A 21,853-nucleotide genomic window follows, 5' to 3' on the forward strand; every position below is an offset into this window, starting at 1 on the left:
GTATCTAGAATCCAGAGCATAAATGAAAGGCTTAGCCAGAGATGGGATCAAGGTCGGTCTTCCAAATTACCATGATGGATGACAGCATACTGAGTAACAGATGGGGCTAACTTTATGTTTTTGGTGGTGGAGATAGCACTCACCTGTTTATATCTATTTTCTTCACGAAGTGAGACTATCAGGTGAGAGTGGCCAGGTAGATTTTGTGAAGTTTTGTTTATTTGTGGCTTCTGAATTTTTATTTGGTTGGTTGGTTTTATTTTGGTTTGGTTTGGTTTTGGTTTTGGGGTTTTGGTATGGTGGTGGGTATTAGTGATTTGAGGAGAAATACAGTGTCAAATAATACTCTCAAAGAGAAAAAAGTAAATTTACTAGGGAACTATAATAGGATTGTGTAGCAGTGTTGAGTGTACATTTGATATTTGCAATCATAGATTTAAAGTGAGTCTAGTCAGCATGTTGTATGATTTTCCTCTAACAAATTCAGCTTTCCTGATGCAGACATAGACTAAGCATATAAATGTTTTTAACCAGGATATGGTTTTGCCAGTCACAGATTAAGCATATAACTGTATTTAAAGAAGGTATGGTTTGCCAGACAAGTAGAATGGGAAAGAGAGGCAAAGGAGTCAAGGGTGTCTAAAAGGGATGGTCATTGGTCTAGATCACAGAACCTTAACTGGGTCAAAGATAAGTCATACATGAGGAGGGCAGTTTGAAAGTTATGTATCTGCGTGAACCTTGTTTGGATCCTGAGTCAAACAAAATATTTTTTAAAGCAAATGACATTTGTAAGATAAATGGAAATTTATTATTTTTATGTTTAATATTTTTAAGAATTCTTTTTTAAGTATAATAATGTACATTGTTTACATATTTTTAACTACATTATGGATAGATATATCTGGGATATACTTCAAAATAACAGAGATGGAGAAGTGGGTGGGGGTAAAAATGAAATAAGATTGACCAGGAGTTGATGATTGTTTAGGTTGTGTGATAGGTAATATGAGTGTTCATTATACTATTCAGTCTATTTTTGTATATGCTTGAAATATTCTATAATGAAAAGTTAAAACAAGAAAAAAAATCACATGTAAAGTTCATTTAAAATGAAATTTGCATACCTTGGGTTAATTATAACTCATAGTTTTAAGACCTGAATATCTTTAAAATCTGCACATATACAGAATACAGGAAAATTGTCATAATTTACATACTTCAATAAAAACAAAAGCCTAGGGGTTGTGAGCCTGAAGAGAATGATGCAATTAATAGAATAAATCAAAAGATGTTTAACTATATTTTACTCCATAATAACATGTTTTCTATAAAGATAATTTAATAAATATAATTTCTCTTCATTTAAAGAAATGAATTGTTTTGTGTATTGTGTAAAAAAAATTCTAAGTGGACAAGACAGAAATAACACAACTGAAAAACAGAACCAGTTTGATCATTCATAACCTTTCTTATACTTTACAGTAAACAGCTCTTCAATATTTACCACGTTGTCACTTCAATATACCATTTCACAACCTGTTATTCAATTACAAACCAATGCACCATAAGATGGGTTTTTTTAATGTATTTATAAAAACTTCGAAATTAAACTTACTATTTCTTTCTGTTCTCTTGGAAAAGAAGAAAATAAGCACCGTTCTTATGCTCCAGATGCTATAGAACAAGCAAAATTCAGAAACAAAAACCATCATTAGGATACATGAATTAGAAGCCACATAAAATGAAAACAAACACACATTTCCAATTAGAGTTAGGGACATTGTATCCCTTTGTATTTTGAAAATCAAAAAGCACGCCTTTCTTTCAGAGGCCACCAGAAGTCTACCTGTGCTTTCAAAGGAGGAGTTCTCAATCTAAAATCCATGGACCTCCTGAGGGTCCCTCCAAATTGTGAAATTGCCTTTGTGTGCATAAGTGCATTTCTCTGGAGAGACCATTACCCTCATCATTCTCAAAGGAGTCTATGAATCCTCCAAAAGATTAAGAACAAATTATAAAATCCCTTCTTACTAGGTAAGCATCAACTCTAAAACTTTATCTATTCCCATACGTTAGGGAAAAACACATTTTACAAATCCAAACCATTATACAAATGTAAGTTGCTACTCCTTCCCTGTTATTTAATATTAGAGGGATCTTCTCTACTAAATAGGATAAGCTATCTGGAGAAAAAATAAAATCTTACCATCAAGTAAATAACTGATAAGTAAATTTAGCTAAACATTGCCTTTCAAAGATTTTATGAAGGTAATTCTTTAGGCCTTGCATTAGTAAGTCATCAAATGATACTAAAAGAATTAAAAGAAAATCAAAGAATGATCCTAATCACAAACTTGTCCAGGTCATCTCTTAAATTCAATGTAAATAAAACAAAATTCCCTTCTCCCTAGAATATGGCCGAATAAGTATACAAACATTATCCATCATTTTATAAAAGAAATACATTGTATCTAAATGCAAGTTCAGATAATAGGTATGAAAATTAGTTCTTCACTCTGAAATATATCATTGCTATTCTTAGGAATTAGCCTGCAAGGTCATCACCAGTGAACGCTGTCTCCTGGTATGCATAACTTTGTGTAGTCCTCTCTCACCAATGTTGGTCTGTGTGACCAATAGCATGTCACTTCAAGATTAGGTTATAAAAATACGCAGTTTCCATCTCAGGCCTCTTCTTCCACTTGCTTTCTTTCTCTCTCTTGGATTACTTGCTCTGAGACAAGTCAGCTGCTTTGACATGAGGACATTCAGGGAACTCTATAGAAAAGCCCATTTGGTGAGGAACAGTCTCTGGCAAACAGCCAGTGAGGAGCTGAAGCCTGCCAACAACTGCATGTGTGGGCTTAGAAGTAAATTCTCCAGCCTTAGGTAAGCCTTGAGATGACTATAGGCCCAGCCAATAGCTTAACTGCAATTTATATATGAAAAAAGACCCTGGGCCAGAACCATCAGCTAAGCTGCTCCCATATTCTGTCCCTGAAGAACTGTGAGAGAGAATAAACATTTGTTGTTTTAAGCTACTAAGCTCTGGGGCGACTTGTTACATAGCAATAGATAACTTGTACATGTTTTGGGGGTTGTTTGTTTGTTTGTTTGTTTATTTATGGCTACGTTGGGTCTTTGTTGCTCCATGCGGGCTTTCTCTAGTTGCGGTGAGCAGGGGTTACTCTTTGTTGTGGTGCATGGGCTTCTCATTGTGGTGGCTTCTCTTGCTGTGGAGCACAGGCTCTAGGCACACGGGCTTCAGTAGTTGTGGTGCGTGGGCTCAGTAGTTATGGCTCGTGGGTTCTAGAGTGCAGGCTCAGTAGTTGTGGCGCACGGGCTTAGTTGCTCCTTGGCACGTGGGATCTTCCCGGACCAGGGCTCCAACCCGTGTCCCCTGCATTGGCAGGCGGATTCTTAACCATTGCACCACCAGGGAAGCCCCTACATGTTTTTTACATGGTGATGATTTATTTTTATGATATGAAAACACCAAAATAACCAGTACCAGATTCCTACATGGTACTTGGACAACTATCTAAGCACTAAAAAAAAGACACTGGGCATTGTCTTATCAAGGGAAGGGAGATGAGAAAAGAGGTTAAACATACAGCTCACAACCCTCAATGATCCTACAACAGTAGAAAAGTCCCATAATATTTCCCCATTGCAAACCCCCTGAAACAGTGGCAAGCTGAGAGAGATGATTTAGGAAAAAAAGTATAGGGAAAGAAAACTGAGAACACAAGAGAAGGAGTTGCAGAGATAATGACTAAAATTCTGAAGGAAATCAGTAAATTTTCTTAAATGGTAGATTTTTTTAAAGCATGTATAATTTTCAAAGTATAAAAACTACAAGAATGGAAATATACTCCCTTACTTCACAATAAAACTCACTAATTTCCCTTTGTGGACAACAAATTCTTCTTTTGGTTTTTATCAGAACTACTGGTGGAGAAAATGAGCTATCAAATAATACACATTTCTAAGTGTCAAGCCTTCAAGCCTTGAAAAGGTAGACTATAATAGAGTTAGTTATTCCTTAAGGCTAAATTAAATGAAATTCTTTTACATAATTCTTTAAAATAAAATTTAGGAAAAGAATTAAAGTACTTCAGGAATATGTGTTCTACTTATCCTAACAAAGATGTTGCTCTCCCAATAATTAAATATAATTTATGAAAATACAGCAACATGTTTTGTGAAGATATTAAAGATATTACTATTGACTCCTCCTTTGAGAATAGTGGCTTAATCTCCATTTCCCCCTTCTCTTCTTAGAAATCATCCAAACAGCAAAGAGACAAAAACAAAAACACAAATTCCTTTTCTGATAAAATTAAGATAAGCTAAAACTCAACCCTCAAAATATGTGGAAGTGTTCCCCAAAACAGTGGAGCTCATGCAGAGGCTCAAAAGAGTAAAAGCAGAGAAGGAAAACTGCTTATCTCACTAAAAGATAGGAAGATAAACTTCTCAAAGTGTAAAGCCTAAAACTCATGTTTATTACACTGAGAATAAGATACACATGCTACAGGCAGAAACTCCTAAGTTTGGTTCCAACAATGAAACAGAAAAGGCAGGGCTTAAAGAGAAATCACTCAGAAATGCCCTATTTACAAAGAATATTCTGTTTCTATGGCAGCAGGGGAGAAAAGTTTTGTACTATGAAAAATTTTATACACAGTTGCCTAACCCTATTGGCTGGAGAAGGATAAAAGCTGAACAAACTAACACACTAAATCCTGGATCATAAGGAAAATTCTAGATAGCCTAAATGTAGGAAGACTTGCCTCTATACTCTCACATAAACCTCTTACAAATAACTGGGCCAAAGCGAACATACCACATAGCTAGAGATTTTCTATTTAAGGTATAAAAACCAAAAGCAAAATAGAAAATTAGTTTCAAAACTTAGACCAACATCTTTCATCTCAATGAATGTAAATGAGCTAAACTCACTAGAGCAAAAGAAAAAGACTTTCAGACTGGATCATGAAATAAAAACCAACCCTATAATGTAAACTGACACCTAAAACTGTTTTTGAAGGTTGAAAATAAAACAATGGGCAAAAAATATAGTAGGCAAATACACACAAAATAAGGGTTGTGATCTTAATATGCCACAAGACTGAATTCAAGACTACACCCCCACCAAAAAAAGCTTTAAACTAGAAAAAGAAGGTCATTTTATAGTATTATAAAGGATGCAGTTTCTTTCCAACAAATAGAGCTGGAGCAACTGCACATCCACAGGCAGAAGAAAGAAAGAAAGAGAGGCAGAGAGGGAGGGAGGGAGAGAGAGAGAGAGAGGGAGGGAGGGAGGAAGGAAGGATGGATCTCAGTGTGAACCTCACATCTTATATAAAAAATTGGCTCAAAACGGCTTATGAACTTAAATGTAAAATGTTAGAAGGAAAAAAGCATAGCAAAAAAACAAAGAAAATCTTCAGGACCTATAGATACAGAGGGGTTCTTAACAACAAAAGCACAATCCATAAAAGGAAAATTTTAAATAATAAATTTGGCTCTGTGAAAAACCCTTTATAAGGATGAAAAGACAAATTACAGACTGAAAAAAAATATCTGCAAACCATATATCCAGCAAAGAACTTGTATTTACAATATATAAAGAACTCTCAAAACTCAACAGTAAAAAGACTAATTATCCAATTAGAAAATTAGACAGCAGACCTGAACAGACATTTCAATGAAGAAAAGATACAGGTGGAAAATAAGCACATGAAAAGATGTTCAACATCACAGCCATCAGGGAAATGTAAATTAAAACCACAATGAGCTATCAATACACACCTATCAGAATGATCAAATCAGAAAAAAGTGATAATACCAAATGCTGCCTAGGATGCAGAGAAACAAGATCACTCAAATATCACTAGTGGAAATATAAAATGGTACCTCTACTCTGAAAAAAAGTTTAGCAGTTTCTTATAAAAGTAAACATGTACTTACAAGCGTCTCAGAGATTACACTCTTGGGCATATACCCCAGAGAAATAAAAACTTACATTCAGACAAAAACCTGTACACAAATATTCATGGTAGTCTCATTTGTTAGAGCCAGAAACTGGAAGCCATCCTAATGTCCTTTAACAGGTGTATGGCTAAACTGTGCTACATTAATGCCATGAAATACTACTCAGCAATAAAAAGTAATTATTGTTACACTTAACATCTTGGATGGATCTCAAGAATATGTTGAGTTTAAAAAGCCAATTTCAAAAGGTTACATACTATGTGATCCCATTTTATAACATTCTTGAAATAAAATTATACAGATGGAAAACAGATGGGGTGGAAGGGGTTAAGAATGGGGCATGTGGAAGAGGGTTGGTATGACTGCAAAAAGGAACTCTGTGAACAATTCTGGATCTAAACTGTGGGGTACTTACATGAAGCTACACATATGATAAAACTGCATAGAAATATAAAACACATACACACAAATGAGTGTATGTAAAACTAGTGAAATCTGAATATGCTCTATGAATTGAACCAGTGTCGATTTCCTGTTGTGATATTTAACTGTAGTCATGCAAGATGTTACCACTGGGAAGGCTAGGTGAAGGGTACACAGGACTTGCTTGTACATCTGTTTTTTCCAATTTCCTGTGAATCTATAATTATTTCAAAATAAAAAGTATTTTTTAAAGGATGTGCCTACAATGAAGATATAACAAGAATATTTACTCATCAAATAGAAAAGCATAACATTCATAAAGCAAAACTAAAGGAAATATAGGGAGAAGTAGAAATATACTGTTATTAGGATACAGAAGACCTATTAACACAGTCAGGTAGTTTTCAATGATAGTACTAAACTCTGAAAAAAAAAATACATATCTTCAAGTGTTCATGAAACACAGCAACTGATCAAATAGCATGCCACCAAAAAAGGTCTCAATAAAATCAAAGAAGTAGAAATATTATTAAACAACATTCTCTGAAAGCAATATAATAAAACTAGAAATAGTAACTAAGCCAAAAACCAAACATACAAACACACATTGCCACCTGGAAATAACTCTTAGATTATAAAAACTTAAAAAAAAAACTTAAAAAACACTTTTAAAAAATGTAATGAAGTCTTAAAAATAACCAAAGTAAATACATATCACTACCTATCAAGACCTGTGGGGTAAAACTAAAGCAGTCAGAAAAATACCATGGCCTCAAATACATGTGTGGTGTACTGTGTTAAGAAATAAGAATGAAAATAAATACATTAAAGCATCCATTTTGAGTTACAAGAATAAAGTAAGCCTATGGAAGAAAAAAGAATTAATAAAAAGAAGTAATTTTTTAAGCTGGTTCTTTGGAAGAAACAGCTAATAAAAACAACCAAAAAAGAATTACAAATATACAAAATAAGAAATAATAAGGAAGCAATAAACATAGCTACAAAGAAATTTTAAAAATCAATGAGACAATGATTATTGCTATTACAACACTATGCAAATACACTTTAAAACTGTAGAATGGTTAACAAAACTAACCTTGGAAGAGAGAGAAAGCCTAAAAAATTAACTATTATTGAATTTTAAAAGTTGTTAAGAGCTACCCTCTATAAAAAACACCAAGCCCAAAAGATTTCAAATGGAATACTACTAAACCTGTAAAGGACAGATAATGCTAGTATTATTTAAACTGTTCCAGAGCATTAAAAAAGAAAGAAAAGCTTCCTGATGTCCTTATAAAATGACTACAACTAAGAAAGTAGAAATTTTCCTAGAATTCAAGATTTCAATATTTGATTTCAATATTTAATATAATCTATCATTATCAAGAGATGTAACATGAAAAATCACATGGCTATCTCCATAGATTATGAAACAGCATTTAACAAAATTCAACAATCTTTCTTGATTAAAAAAAAAAAAAACTAAATAAAATATAAATAGCTAGAAGATTCCTTAACATAAAATATATGTCTCAATCCAAAAGTCAGGATAATGCCCAATGGGGAAACATTAGAAGCATTCCCAAGGAACAAGTTAAGGATGTCGACTATTTTCTCTGTAACTTAACATTGTCCTGAAAGTATTAGCCAATACAATTAGCAAAGAGGAAAAAAAAATCTGAAAAGAGTCAAAAAATCTGAAAGGAGGTGGTAAAATTATTGCTATTTACAAATAATATGATTGTATACTTGGAAACTCTCAAAGAATCAACTAAAAAACTTATTAGAAACAATAAGACAATTATTATAGTTGAATACAAAATTAGTATAGAAAATCAATAAGTTCATATATACTATCAGTTCTAAGACATACTAAATACCTTAACTCACATTCATGAAATCATTCCTGTTGTTCTTTCCTGAATGAAACTGATGCTATTTGAAATGTAAGTACGGCATGGATTTCTGTTAAATATTATCCAGTGACTTGCACTATAAAATTATAAAGGTGTTCTAACAGGAATAACTGGAGCCTCAATAAAACAGAATCATACTTTAGATTCAGTAAACATTTTTTTTTAAAGATTTATTTATTGATTGATTGATTGCTGTGTTGGGTCTTCATTTCTGTGCTAGGGCTTTCTCTAGTTGCAGCAAGCGGGGGCCACTCTTCATCGCTGTGCGCGGGCCTCTCACTATCGTGGCCTCTCTTGTTGCGGAGCACAGGCTCCAGACGCGCAGGCTCAGTAGTTGTGGTGCTTAGCTGCTCCATGGCACATGGGATCTTCCCAGACCAGGGCTCGAATCCATATCCCCTGCATGCATCGGCAGTCGGATTCTTAACCACTGCGCCACCAGGGAAGCCCGAGATTCAGTAAACGTTTTAAATCCTTAATACTAAGTGCTTTTACTGTACTAAAGTTAAAAATGCTAAAAGTTAAAATGTAGCAGAATACCTAAAACTCAATCAATATAATAAAACCTTCCTCACTTTTACTAAAGGATTAACATTCCATAAACCTCTAATGATTTTTCACCAACCTTCATATAAAAAGGAATTTTTACTTATCTCGTCCTTTCTGCCAAATTTAAGTGCTTTCTTTCCAACAACTACACAAGTCCAATCCAATTTATTGAAATGTTTTTAAGATGAGACTTAACAATACATAAAGCTAAAAATGAAAAGATACAGATCTCAATATTTATAACTATGTTGACAATTTTGTCAGTTTATTTAACCATCAAAGGCTTTAGGGAGAATTACCTTCACATTTAGACAAGTAACAATAATTTATTTTGGTATAAGGAACAAGCTTTATTTATTTATTTATTTTTTATTATTTGTGGGGGAGAGCTATAACTCAACACCATTTTCCCCCAATGATTTGAAATGCTATCTTTATCATATATAAAAACCATATATGATAAAAATTCCTTTTGGGATTTATTTCTGGATTCTTGTATCTCTTCCTTTGGTCTGTGTCTCTATTTAGACACTATCAAACTTTTAATTAATGAAGTTTTACAATGCATTTGATGCCTGGTAGACCTCTGCTTCTCATTCTGCTCCTTTTTTAGACTTTTCAAGACTATTCTTATGTGCTTATTTTTCCATTAAAAATTATGGAATAAGTGTGCCAAGATTTTTAAAGTATTGTTATTATTTTTATTGTGATCACACATTTTTAGATTAAGTTAGGGAGAACTAATCTCAGAATAGGATTTGTTTTCCCATCCAAGAATAGGATTTGTCTCTTAATTATGTCTCAGTACATAATTTTTTAAGTACAGAATTATATCAAGTGAATATCTATATTTTAATATCAATATTATAAAAGGGATGCTTGCAAAATGATTTTCTTACCTACAAAAACTAAGAGTAAGTATTCCCCTTGAGTAAATACCAAGAGATGTTCAGATACCTTCTCCTTTAAGAGCCAACTACAGTTGATGGGAGATACTTTGTGTTATTATTAGAGTGCCATGAGACAAACTTTTAACTTTCCTGAAAAGGCTACAAATTATGTCTGTTAGCTGCCTAGCTGGATTGAGGGAATATATACCACAAACTGGTTGGGAGGAGGGGAAGTGGGAAGGCGGCATTCCGTGACAGTCCAGTGGTTAAGACTCCACCTTCCAATGCAGGGGGCCCGGGTTCAATCCCTGGTCGGGAACTAAGTTCCCACATGCTGCACAGTGCAGCAAAAAAAAAAAAAAAAATTGTATAAAATCAAAGCTCTAACCTCAAATGGCTTTCAATTCAAGTAGGAAAGCAAGAAAACAAAAAACAGGAGACAAAACCACATTCCTCAGTTCCTTGCTTAAATTTTTTCCCCTCAGATCTCATTTTAAGAGGAAAACACACATACACACGGAAAGAAAATATGGCCAAATCCTCTGGTAAGGTTAACATTTTATGCTAATTGGTCTCTGAAATGACCTTATAGAGCATGGAACTTCTAGAAAGTTATTATTTGTAAGAATAAGGTATCCAGGAATAAAAGTTTGTAAGATTGCTTGCAGAGTCAGTTAAGGGTAGAGACAAAGTTTATGGTTGTTCATTCTTAGAAAATGAGCCAACTCCCAAGATAATGCCTATCTGCCAGCATAATGCAGAAATACAAAAATTTAACTGTAAACCAAACCTTCCCTCACTATGGAGCACAATCTTAATAATTCCTATGAAATCACTTCACCATAATTTCAGTTTCAGTAACAGTTGAAAAGATCAGAGAGATATAAATATATTACTGAATATGAAAAGCAGAAAACCAGTAGACTGGAATCTCACCAAGTTCCTCCCTATTACATCCTAAAAAGAAGACAAGATAAAATCTCAAAGCTTCTTAGGTATTGATACTCTACCATAAAAGATAATTAGGGGACAGTTATGATTAGGAAATATATGCTCAGTCCTGAATCCATGACCTCTCTGCCAGTAAAAGCATTTGGGAAACTTGGAATGCAGAGAAAACAGTCATTTTTTGCCGTTACCAGGTAGATTTCTAAGCTTTATAATTAATGTAGACAGTGATGAGTAAAGCAATACCTTTTATTGCTCCTTCTGCCTCCATTTCTTTAAGCAAACCCTGGTCTAGACCTCAAACTTTGTTTCCAAAGAAAAAAAGTCCAGGGGTAAGCTTGGGCGAGAGCTCACATTACACACAAAAGGCAATGTCCTGTGGTAAGTCTTCTTTCTGTTCACCACAACATCCACTCTCATGTTGTTGTATTCTATTTCATGCTTTTTTGATTGTCATCAATCAGAAGGACAATTCTATTCTTTGTTGGATAACTGGTCTCTGCTTCCAAAAGTGAACAACAGCTCACTGAAATAGAAGCTGCAGCAGTTGAGAACCAGGTCACAGATGTGAATGAGACAAAGTGAGAAATGGCTCTGAAGCTAAACAAGCCAAGAAATACTAGATGCAGGTGATGCAGAACAGGCAGAAGGACACAGTAAGGATAACAAAGCTTCATACTCAAAAGAGTAGAAAGATCAAACTGAAGAAATAACAAACATTTTTAAAGAAACTAAGTTTTTTTACTTTTAAAAACAATTAGTATATGATTTATGTGCAAAAAAACAAAAAAAAATCTTCTGAGTCACAATAGCCAATCACAATCTGTGCATAGGCATTAGAATTAGCACAGAGAGTTCCCTGTCAGGTATTCTTTTACAACTAGATAAAAATCTTCTATAATCAGAAAATCAATTTTTATATGGAAATGGATGTCAAATGGAGTTTTTTTAAGTATTTAAAGACATTTAAATCAACTAAACATCTCACACTTATTCCCTTTCTAAATTTTTCTCCCTTCTTTTCATAAAAAAAAAAAATAGAAAGTTAACAAGGGAAAGGGGCTCAGCATTATGAAATCTGAGACTACACCTGGGATAAGAAGCATTCCAAAAGACTTCAAAAGAGAAGAAACATTTTTTAAATGGCAGAGACAATTATTTTGTAATATGCATGTACTCGATTTTTGGCTCTTTACCTACATACAAAGTTAAAATTGTATCAGCACCAGGAGTTCCTAAAGACTAAACCAAAAATGTTTACTATAGTAGTCCCAAAGAAAAAGATCCTACCCCACCCACCAATGTCAAACCAAAAAACCTAAGTATCACCCTGATTCCTCCTTTTCCCTTACCTTCCATTTCCTCCCATCAAGTTGTCTCGGTTTTACTTCCAAAATATTTCCAAATCATCTGTTCATCTTTACTGCCACTGGGCAGTCCAATCCGTCTTCATTTTTTATTAAACTTCTATAACAGCCTCCTAGCTGATCTCCCAGTTTCTATTCTTGCCCTCCTCTTACTCCATCTCCATAAAACATCACACATGATCTTCGTAGATCTCATCATGCCATTCTTCTACTAAAACCTTTACACACTTTCCATTTCACCCAAAATAAAATTCAGACTCCTCTCTGTGACCCTCCATGACCTAGATTGTGCAAGCTCACCTTGCATCACTCTTCCTCTCCATCACACACTCCGGATATAGCTATGTTTTTGACCCTCGCGTAAGTCACGCTCTCTCCTACTTCACAGACTTTTCATTTTCTGTTCTTTCTTCTTGGAATTTTTTTTTTTTAATTTGAACAACACATTGATGTAAAAAATTCTAACAATATCAAAAAAAAGCATGTGGAAAGAAACGACTACTTAAAATTCCAACACCTGAGAAAATTACCATTATTATTTTGAGGATAATCCTTTCCTATATCTCTCTATGGATATATGTGCTATTACACACTGTATATATAAATACTCTTCCATATATTCCAACTCTTTCCATACTGGTTCTTTCTCATACTTCAGTTCTCAATTCAAATACCTCCTCAAAAGAGGCCTTCCAGGACCATCCTAAAGTATCCTATTCTTCTCTATCACATCACCTGTTTATTTTCTTCATTGCACTTATCTCTCTCTAAATTAACTATGTTTGTTTACTTGTCTCATTTTTTGTCTGTCCAATCCCAACTGAATGTAAGCTCCCTACTTTCTCAATCACAACGGGCTAGCCCAAAACCTAACACATTGCAGGTGCCAAATATTTACTGAATGAACAGATGATGGCTTTGACTAATATTTATAAGCTGCCAATCCTAAATTTATATCTCCCATTCAAATTTCTCTCCTGAGGTTCATAGTCATACTTAACCATCCCACTTGGCAGCTCTATCTGGATAGACCATAGGTATTTTGGTCTCAGTGGGTCAACTACCTGCTCCTCCTCATGTTGTTCCCTATTTAGATGAATGATGCTACCATCAACCAAATTTCCCAAGCCATGAACCTGAATTTTATCCTTGATGCAATTCTTCCTCTTCACCCCACATCTAACCAATCACCAAGAGCCTCTCCATATTACCTCAATTCTACCTCCTAAATCTCTTCAACCCATCCACTTCATTCAGCCCATCTGTTTCTCTTCAACGCTGCTACCACCACTCAAGTGCAAATCACCATCAATCGTTTCTCCCCTAGACAACTACAATAACCTTCTAACTTGCTGCTCCGCATCCATTCTTACTCCCCTCTAATTTACTCTCCATGCTGTAGCCTCACTGGTATCTTCAAGATAATGATATGATCATGTCATACTCCTTAAAAATCTTCAGTGGCTTCCCACTATTCTTAGATTAAAACCTACAATCCTTATCATGGACTATAAGGCCCACAAGAAATATCCTTCGTCTAACAATCCAGACTTTTCTCCATAATCCAGTCTTTGGCCTTCTTTCAATTCTTTAAACCTACCATGCTCTATCCTCCAGGGTCTTCAAATATGCTCTTCCTTCTGCCTAAAACACTACCTACCATGTCACACCACCCTTGCTACACATACTTATCCTTCAGGTCTCAAACTCAAACATCACTTCCTCAGGAAGGCTGTGGTAGGCAGAATTCTAAAGATATCCCCCCCTCTCTCCCCAAGATTTCCATTCTCTGGTTATATTATCAAACAGTAATCTAGGTACTACCATGAAGGGACTTTGCAGATATAGTTAAGTATTACTCAGTTGATTTTAAGATAGGGAGATTAACCTAGATTATCCTGGTGCGTCTAATACCATCATTTAAGCGCTTAAAAACAGAGGTTTCTCTCAGCCAAGGGCAAAATAGGAAATCAGAGAGATACAGCAGAAGTCAGCCAACACCCTGTTTGAGCCTGGAAGCAGATTCTCCCCCCTCAGAGACTCCAGGCCAGCTGATAACTATGATTTAAGCCTGCAAGACCCTAAGCAAAAAACCCACTCAAAAAAAAAAAAAAAAAAAAAAAAAACCCAGTCAAACTACCTGGACTTCTTACCTACACACCTGTGATATAATAAATGGGTGTTAAGTCACTAAATTTGTGGCAATAGTAGTAAAGAATACAAAGGCCCTTCCCTGACCTGCATGTCCACTCCAGACTGTGTTAGGGACCCATTATAATATTCATTATACATTTTACTTAATTTAATGTATGCAGTCTAAGATCTGCAGTCAAAGGTTCTGTATTTTTGTGTACCATACACCATTATAATCCAACATGCACCCAATTGGTACCTATAAATGTTTGTTGATTGAATGAACAAATTTTTCATTCAACTTTCTCTCAAAATTCTCAATCATTCTCATCTCAATTCACACCTCCTGTAAAGTGCTGTATTACAAAATATTTCTGTAATAAGGGTCTATTGCTTTATAGCAGTTACTAAAAAGAGGGGAAGGGTGGGATGAATGGAATACACTCAACATGGGGCAGTTGTTCTTTTTGTTTTACAAGTCCTTCCTCACTTGCCACTACCCACAATCTGAAATGCCTACTCCATGCCCAATACTCCTAGGGAGCATGAACATGTATTAGAGAATCACAAAAGATTCCATACGGAGCCATTATTACTAATGTCACTGGGTCATATTCTTCAAGTATGTTGGATTGTAAATAAAGGTTTAAAACAATTGTTCTACTTTTTAAAGAAACAGTTTTCAAACTGCAAAAAAATGCAAATTTATTCAATCTGCAACATTATTATTTCATAATAAAAAGAAACTGACTATATTAAAACTATCTAGTCAGGAAGAGGAAAAGTCAACAAAAAGAACATTTTACTTACATTAACGGGAAAGCAAAAAATGGGAGTGTCATGGCAAGTCTTGCTGTAAATTCATCGGGAAGGTACCATAAGTATACAATTAAACATGTAAACAGATAGAGAATTGAAGAGTAGAGAATTAATCTTCCAACCCATAATTTTTGTAATCTCTGATTTTTTTCCCTAAATTCTTCCAATGCTTGAATTTCCTGTGAAGAGAAAGTTATTATGTATTATTAAATCTCAAATTCATAAAGAAATTAAAATGGTAAAAAAATTTTTAATATGATAGAGAGGTTATAAAGAACTCTTAAAAATTCAATGAAACATAATACCTTAATATTTTAAACAGAACATAATATGAAAAAGAAAATTAAAAATGAAGTTAAAATATATGAAAAATGTCTATTATGATTTGACAAATCTTTTTTTAAATTCAAAATTAAGATATTTAAAAATAATATTTGATAACTTATCAAATTAGCAAAGATCAGAGGTATAAAATTGGCACCAATAAATAGTCTTTGTTAAATCAAACAAGTAATAATTCTCCCTGTATAAGGCCTAAAAAAAAAAACTCTTGACTATAAAAAGAATTCATAAAAATTGAAACAGTGACCCACACTAGATTCTTTCAATCCATTCATCACTCTCAACATTCTCAAAGAATAACCATTTTTTATGATAGAAAGTATAAAAAGCTGTGAAGTTTGCAAACTGATACCAATAGTTGCAGACTATTTTATAATCTACTTTGTCCTATCCGTAACATTGATTTACACCATGCTGTAGATCAAATTTCATTCTAACATTCACTATTACCTGACACAGACTTCTTAGGTCACTGATAGACTTTGAATTTTAACATTAAAGTTCTCAGGCTTACTCTATATCACCTCTAAATTCCCATACCAGATCTAGTCTCCAAAGTAATATGTACTAAAATAATATTTATATAACACCTAAAATGAATTAAAACACCCCAGAGCCAAAGAACATACCTTATCTATATTTTCCAGAACCTCTACAGTTGAAGGTTTTGTCTGTTATAGAAACAGAAATAAGAGACAGCATTAAAACTTGTTATTGCTAACTTAGAAACACTTTGACTTATATAATCATAAAAGAACATTTAATCCAAAATTAAGTTTTTTCAATGTTATCAAGCAATATGTATTCCTGTTTTTTTACAAATGAGATTTAGACTTAAATAAAAATTATAACTATAAACAAAATTACATAAGACTAAAGAAATAAGAAATAAGATGTACCTACTTAACTTATTTTTAGTCCTAGAAGTACTTTCAACTCTGATAGCTCAATTTTTACCATCCTTAACCAACCCCAATAAAACATACTTTTATTGAGAGAAAATTTGTTTTAAATTTTCCTCTAAGAAAAATTTTCTTAGATATGATTATTCAAAAGAATTCTATTAAGTTACTATAAATTATTAATTCTATAATAATTCTATTAAATTATTATAATTATAAATTCTATTTAAAAATTCAAGACTAAAGATGGTCTGATTTACTATTGCTAAAAGTTCACTTAGGACTCTGGAGGTCGAAAATCAACAGGTTACCTTCATTCTGAATTCCTAAAGTACTTTTCTGAAGATCAGATTTTTAAAGGGCGCCTAAGAATACTTCATTATTGCAGAGCTTGTTTGTCAAAGATATTTTTTTATATCACCTAGAATAAAAACCAGCCAAAATGGCTCATACAACATTTGAAAAAAGTAATTACCAATTATATACTCAACCATCTAAGAGGGTAATGATTATCAATTCATTGTAGCGCCCACAGGAGTTGTTAACATTAGGTTGAACCACATGAAATTGCTGTTTATGTAGTCAAAACTGGCAGTTTCATATGGTTCAACCTAACAAGAAAGACAAAGGAAGAATAGATAAATTTGATTCTCAGGCAGAACTGTAATAAGGTTTTAAAGGGGGGTGGAGGGTGTCAATGTAATGCCAATCCAAAACAGAGCAACTCCAGTAATAGTCCAAAAACTAAATTGTGTACCAAGTATTGCTAGACTCCATTATTATGGTAAAAAGGAGTCAAAAAATAAGCAAAGTAGTTGTCCTAGACTACATTACCTCCTCTTATATTAGAGAAGAGCATTGACCAGAATATTTTATATTTTATAGCTCTAAATTTGAGATACTTCCTCTAAAGACTTAGCCAAAAAAATCAAACTATATTTTTAATTTTGTTTAACCTATTAATTCCTAAAAGTATACCTAGTGTGACTTTAGTAAATATTTGTGACACGCTTTAAGCAAAAAGATATAGCCTATAAAAACATAAATATTGTATAGAATACTTAATTTCAACTATCTTTCAAGTAAGATTGAAATTTAGGCAGTATAAAAACAAGAAAAGATAACCATTTGTACACGAATGTATAAACAGAGAAATAAAAATAATTCATAGGTCAACGTGAAATAATTCTGTTAAACAGAGACATCAGACACCTATATAGCAAGTAGAACCATTAAAGTCCAAATAAAAAACTAATTCATAAGAGAAGAAAGAAAAAATATTAAATAGAGTTAGGGATAATATTAAACTACTACTCAAGTCTACACCACAAAGGAGACCTTTACAAATAGCTTTATGTGACACTTCTGTATTAGACTAAGAACTGGCTGTAAAGAAAAGTAACTTACCCTCCATCGAGAAAATAATCCACCCATTTTTTTATTTGTAGAAACTGGGCACAATGATAAATATCATCAGTTGTCCAAAGGAATTCACAGCTAGAAATAAAGCAATTATTTTTAAAATTTAAGTTAAACATACAGCATATTCACTATAAAATTTAGATGTTGCAATACTACCCAAAAATACTATAAAATATTAATTTATTTGGACTCCACTTATGTGGAATTTTAATTCAGACAGTCTTGCAGACAGTCCACCTTTTAAAAATTCCTTTCTTCCAAGCCAAAACATATTTAAAAGTGAAAATAAAGCTGGAAAGACTTAAGTAGCAAGGCATTTTAAAAGTGTATATTCATACCATTTTGCAATTTTCTGTTCCTTAAAGTAGGTCCCTTATATTGTTCTTCTAAGAAAAATTCTGCTGTACTACTTTCATTCTACATTCTTAGATACAGTCATTTCTATCATTCAGCTGTCTCCCAACTAAACTAGTTATTTGGAATTAGGGGTGCTCTACAATGTTTAGAATAACATCACCTTACAATAATAGAAAGCCAACAGGATTTTGAGTAAGAAAATAAGGGTTATAAAGCTACCTGTGACAATGAGCATATCATTTAATGTTTCTGAGCCATAATTTTCCTTTCTGTATATTAAAGTTAATAATACTACCACTTTTCACAGGATAGCCTTTATTATTACCATTTTACAGACAAAAATATTAAGTGGAAAGAAGTTTAGTGATTCACCCAACAGCTCAGAAGAAACATTACCCAAAGCCACTCTATCTTCAGACTTCTGGTCTGTTCACTACCGTTCAACACCCAAATAAACATTTCTTTCTGAAATTGTGTCTAAGTCCCTCAAGTTAAACTGTCATGTCAGCTAGTTGTATCTCATATCCCCTTCTTTTAGTTGTTTTTCTATGACTCTCAAATGTATTAAATATTACCATACATATAAAAACATATCAGCAATATTATATCCTAAATCAATTTACCAGTCAATAGTTATATAATTTTTAATTCTTTTAAACAGAAATAGTGAAAGTATATTTTCAAACTTACATATTTTTACCAGGTTACAGTTATATACTACCAATGTATAAAACTGCTTCATTTCCACCTACAAAAAGTTAGGCCATAATTCTTACATTTTTTTAAACCCATAAATGTAATCACAAAATAATGCCAGTACAAAGTAAGTACATTCACTCTGCAATACTATTTTTAGGTTGGAATTAGCATCAGGCATGCCTATCTTGAACTTTCTTGGTTACAGAAGTAACAAAAAGCCTAATTATGAAACACACAAAGTGATTTTTATGAACAGAAATACCTATAATCTGTCCTGAAAACTTCTGAAGTTTATAAATGTAATCAATGTTATAAGTCACATTTAAGTTGCAATCTAAATATTATTAATCCTTCAATAGTAAATCAGTATTCAAATTTCTAAAGTGTGGTTGTAGGAAATCCAGGAACTTTAATGAATAAAAGTATAAATTTCTGAGTTAAGACATTAACTAGATCTTAAAACCTTAAGATGCTAAAAATCACCAAGAAAGGTGGCTGGGAAGGGAAGATTTAGAGGAACCACTTAACTTGTGTATTTTCAAAGTATACATTATGCCATGTATACGTTGAATGTATGTGCTATACATCACTATGTATGGTGTATAGCACAGTGTTTTGTACACAACTGACCTACACATTTTGGTTTGAAACAGTTTATAGCTATCACAAATCAGAATTTTTAATATTTGAAAGTAATGACAACAATAATATCATTTAAACACTTGGTAAGGACTTAATCTTCTAGCAGGCCCTAAAACAAATGTTTTTCATGAATTTTATCATTTAGATACTACCATCACTCTATTTTACAAATGACAAAACTGAGTCTACAGAAGTGAAGTAATTTGCTAAGTTCCCAAAGACAGTTAAGTAGCAGAGCCAGACTCAGTATTTTAGTTTTGATTTTTTAAAAAGCAACAAGTTAGGGGTAGTGGCTTAAGAGATACAAACTGCTATGTATAAAACAAGTAAGTTACAAGGATATATTGTACAGCACAGGGAATATAGCCAAGATTTATAACTATAAATGGAGTATAATCTTTAAAAATTGTAAATCACTATATTATACACCTGACACTTATATGATATTGTAAATCAATTATAGCTCAATAAAAAAGGCCAAAAAAAAAGCAACAAGTTATTTCTAATAACTCAAAATCAGAAATTAAGTCTTTCTGTAGATTAGATTGGAATATTTATATATAAAATATATAAAAGCACCTCAGACATTCTCAAATAGCTGGTAAACAGAGCTACTGAAGTGGAAAGTTATAAACATAAGACACAGGGTTAGTACAGTGTATCATGTAGCCCAATTCCTTCATCTGATTAAATCTGAATGCTTAAATCTGCATGGAAGAGAAGCTAAATGACATGCCAAAATCATGCAGCTCCAGCTAGGGGCAGAACTGGTGCTAGAAGTCTGCAAGTACTGCCTCTACTTGTTTACTGCACATCACTTTTAAAATACGTGTAATATGAAATGTATGCATAATATTACAATTAATACCAACTTTGACATCAACTATTTGCTTGGAGAATTGTTTTGGTGTTAATGAAACAAACTACATAAGATCCCTTTAAGATCTCTGAAGCAGAGAACTGTGCTTCTAAATTTGTCCTCTAGAACAACACACTATGGTAATAGTCATTAAATGCCATATTCATCCTTTCAGGTTCATAATCAAAGAGCCAATCAACCCTCATTGTCCCAACATTTTTTCTATCAAATTCTGGTATTTGTTAGGGAAGCCTGATTTACTATAATACACATGTATAAGCAGTACTTTCCAACAGATACAAAAGCATAACAAAATTAAATAAATCAACTATTTCTCTACAACTTTAATTTCATACCTCTTCTATTTCCAAACACTTTTTCCCTCCTTGCCACCTGAACATCTTAACTCCAATTCCTGTGGCCCATTACTATGAAACCTTGGGCAAATAAATAACTTAACCTCTCAGTTACTCATTATCTTCATCTGCAAAAGAACAATAGTTAAGAACCCTCTCAAATGTTGAAAAGCTTAAACAGCATAATGTATTCTAAAGTACTTACAACAGTGCCTGACACATACTAATTTCTCGATACAAATTGTTTTTACTGCTGTGGTTGCTGCCCTTTTCTAGTCCATCTCTGCTTCCTTTCAACACATGGAAAATACATGGGAATCAAATAACTAGCATTTCTTTCTGAAGCATAAATCAATTTGCTTGCCCTTGAGTGGACAGATGGTTCAATCTCAAGTGGCCTGTTCCAAGAAATCTTCCGTGAACGTGTATAAAGAGTCTCTTTCCACTCTGATATCACAATGGGACCTGACATGACCTTAAGAGCTGGGTGCATCTAATGTGTTTTTCAATAAATAATAACACCCACCATATTATTTGAATGTTTTCTACTAACTGCTATTCACACTCAGGTTTAGGTGTCAGAATTTGAAATCTTGGGATGTGTTATTCTCAAATTTTCAGCTTACTTCAAGTCATATTGAAATAATGGAATAAAAAAGGTCTTGATTTAAAATATGACTCAACCACATACTAGTTACGTGATCTTGGATAAACTAAACTCTCTAAGCCTCAGTTCAGCATTTGTAAAGCGGTGAAAATATCTACATCTATGCTTCACAGAATTGTTGCATGAGTTAAATGAAATTATATATCACTTGGTAATGAAATAATAAGTGTATAATAAATTATAGATATTATTACTACTATTACCAGAAAACACATGTAGTATGGCAATACTTCTCATATGGAACACATTTCTTTCTAACTTCTTATGAAGAAACTGTTTCATAATTTTAAAATTGGAAAATAAAGTTAGTTTGTATTTTAACTGAAATTGTATTGCTCTCATTTTCTCCAGTATAAAAAATAAAACAAAATACTCTGAAGACTCTTACATTAAAATAACCTTTAACAGCAAAGTAAGTTTAGTTTTATGTTTATCAAGTTCCAAACTTAAGTAGAAACTACTGTCACCATCAACAGTACCTCTATAACACACTGGACTATTCAATTTGAGATTAAAAGTGTTTGTTCTAGAACTCTAAGTTTCAAATATCCTAACAGAA

General features: G+C 33.1%; 1 protein-coding gene across 2 annotated transcripts in view; it reads right to left on the reverse strand.

Annotated features, from left to right (window-relative positions):
• LNPK (lunapark, ER junction formation factor) overlaps positions 1-21,853 on the reverse strand; it is an 84,132-nt gene that overhangs the window by 60,804 nt on the left and 1,475 nt on the right. For both annotated transcript variants that reach the window (XM_059928138.1, XM_059928139.1), the window contains exons 2-5: positions 17,700-17,789; positions 16,020-16,061; positions 15,040-15,227; positions 1,619-1,677 (exon numbers count right to left, since the gene is read on the reverse strand). In XM_059928138.1, coding sequence (XP_059784121.1) covers positions 1,619-1,677; positions 15,040-15,227; positions 16,020-16,061; positions 17,700-17,726 — 316 coding nt within the window. In that variant the 5' untranslated portion in view covers positions 17,727-17,789. The remainder of the gene's footprint in view (positions 1-1,618; positions 1,678-15,039; positions 15,228-16,019; positions 16,062-17,699; positions 17,790-21,853) is intronic.

This window comes from Balaenoptera ricei, chromosome 7, assembly GCF_028023285.1.
Source record: "Balaenoptera ricei isolate mBalRic1 chromosome 7, mBalRic1.hap2, whole genome shotgun sequence".
Taxonomy (NCBI): domain Eukaryota; kingdom Metazoa; phylum Chordata; class Mammalia; order Artiodactyla; family Balaenopteridae; genus Balaenoptera; species Balaenoptera ricei.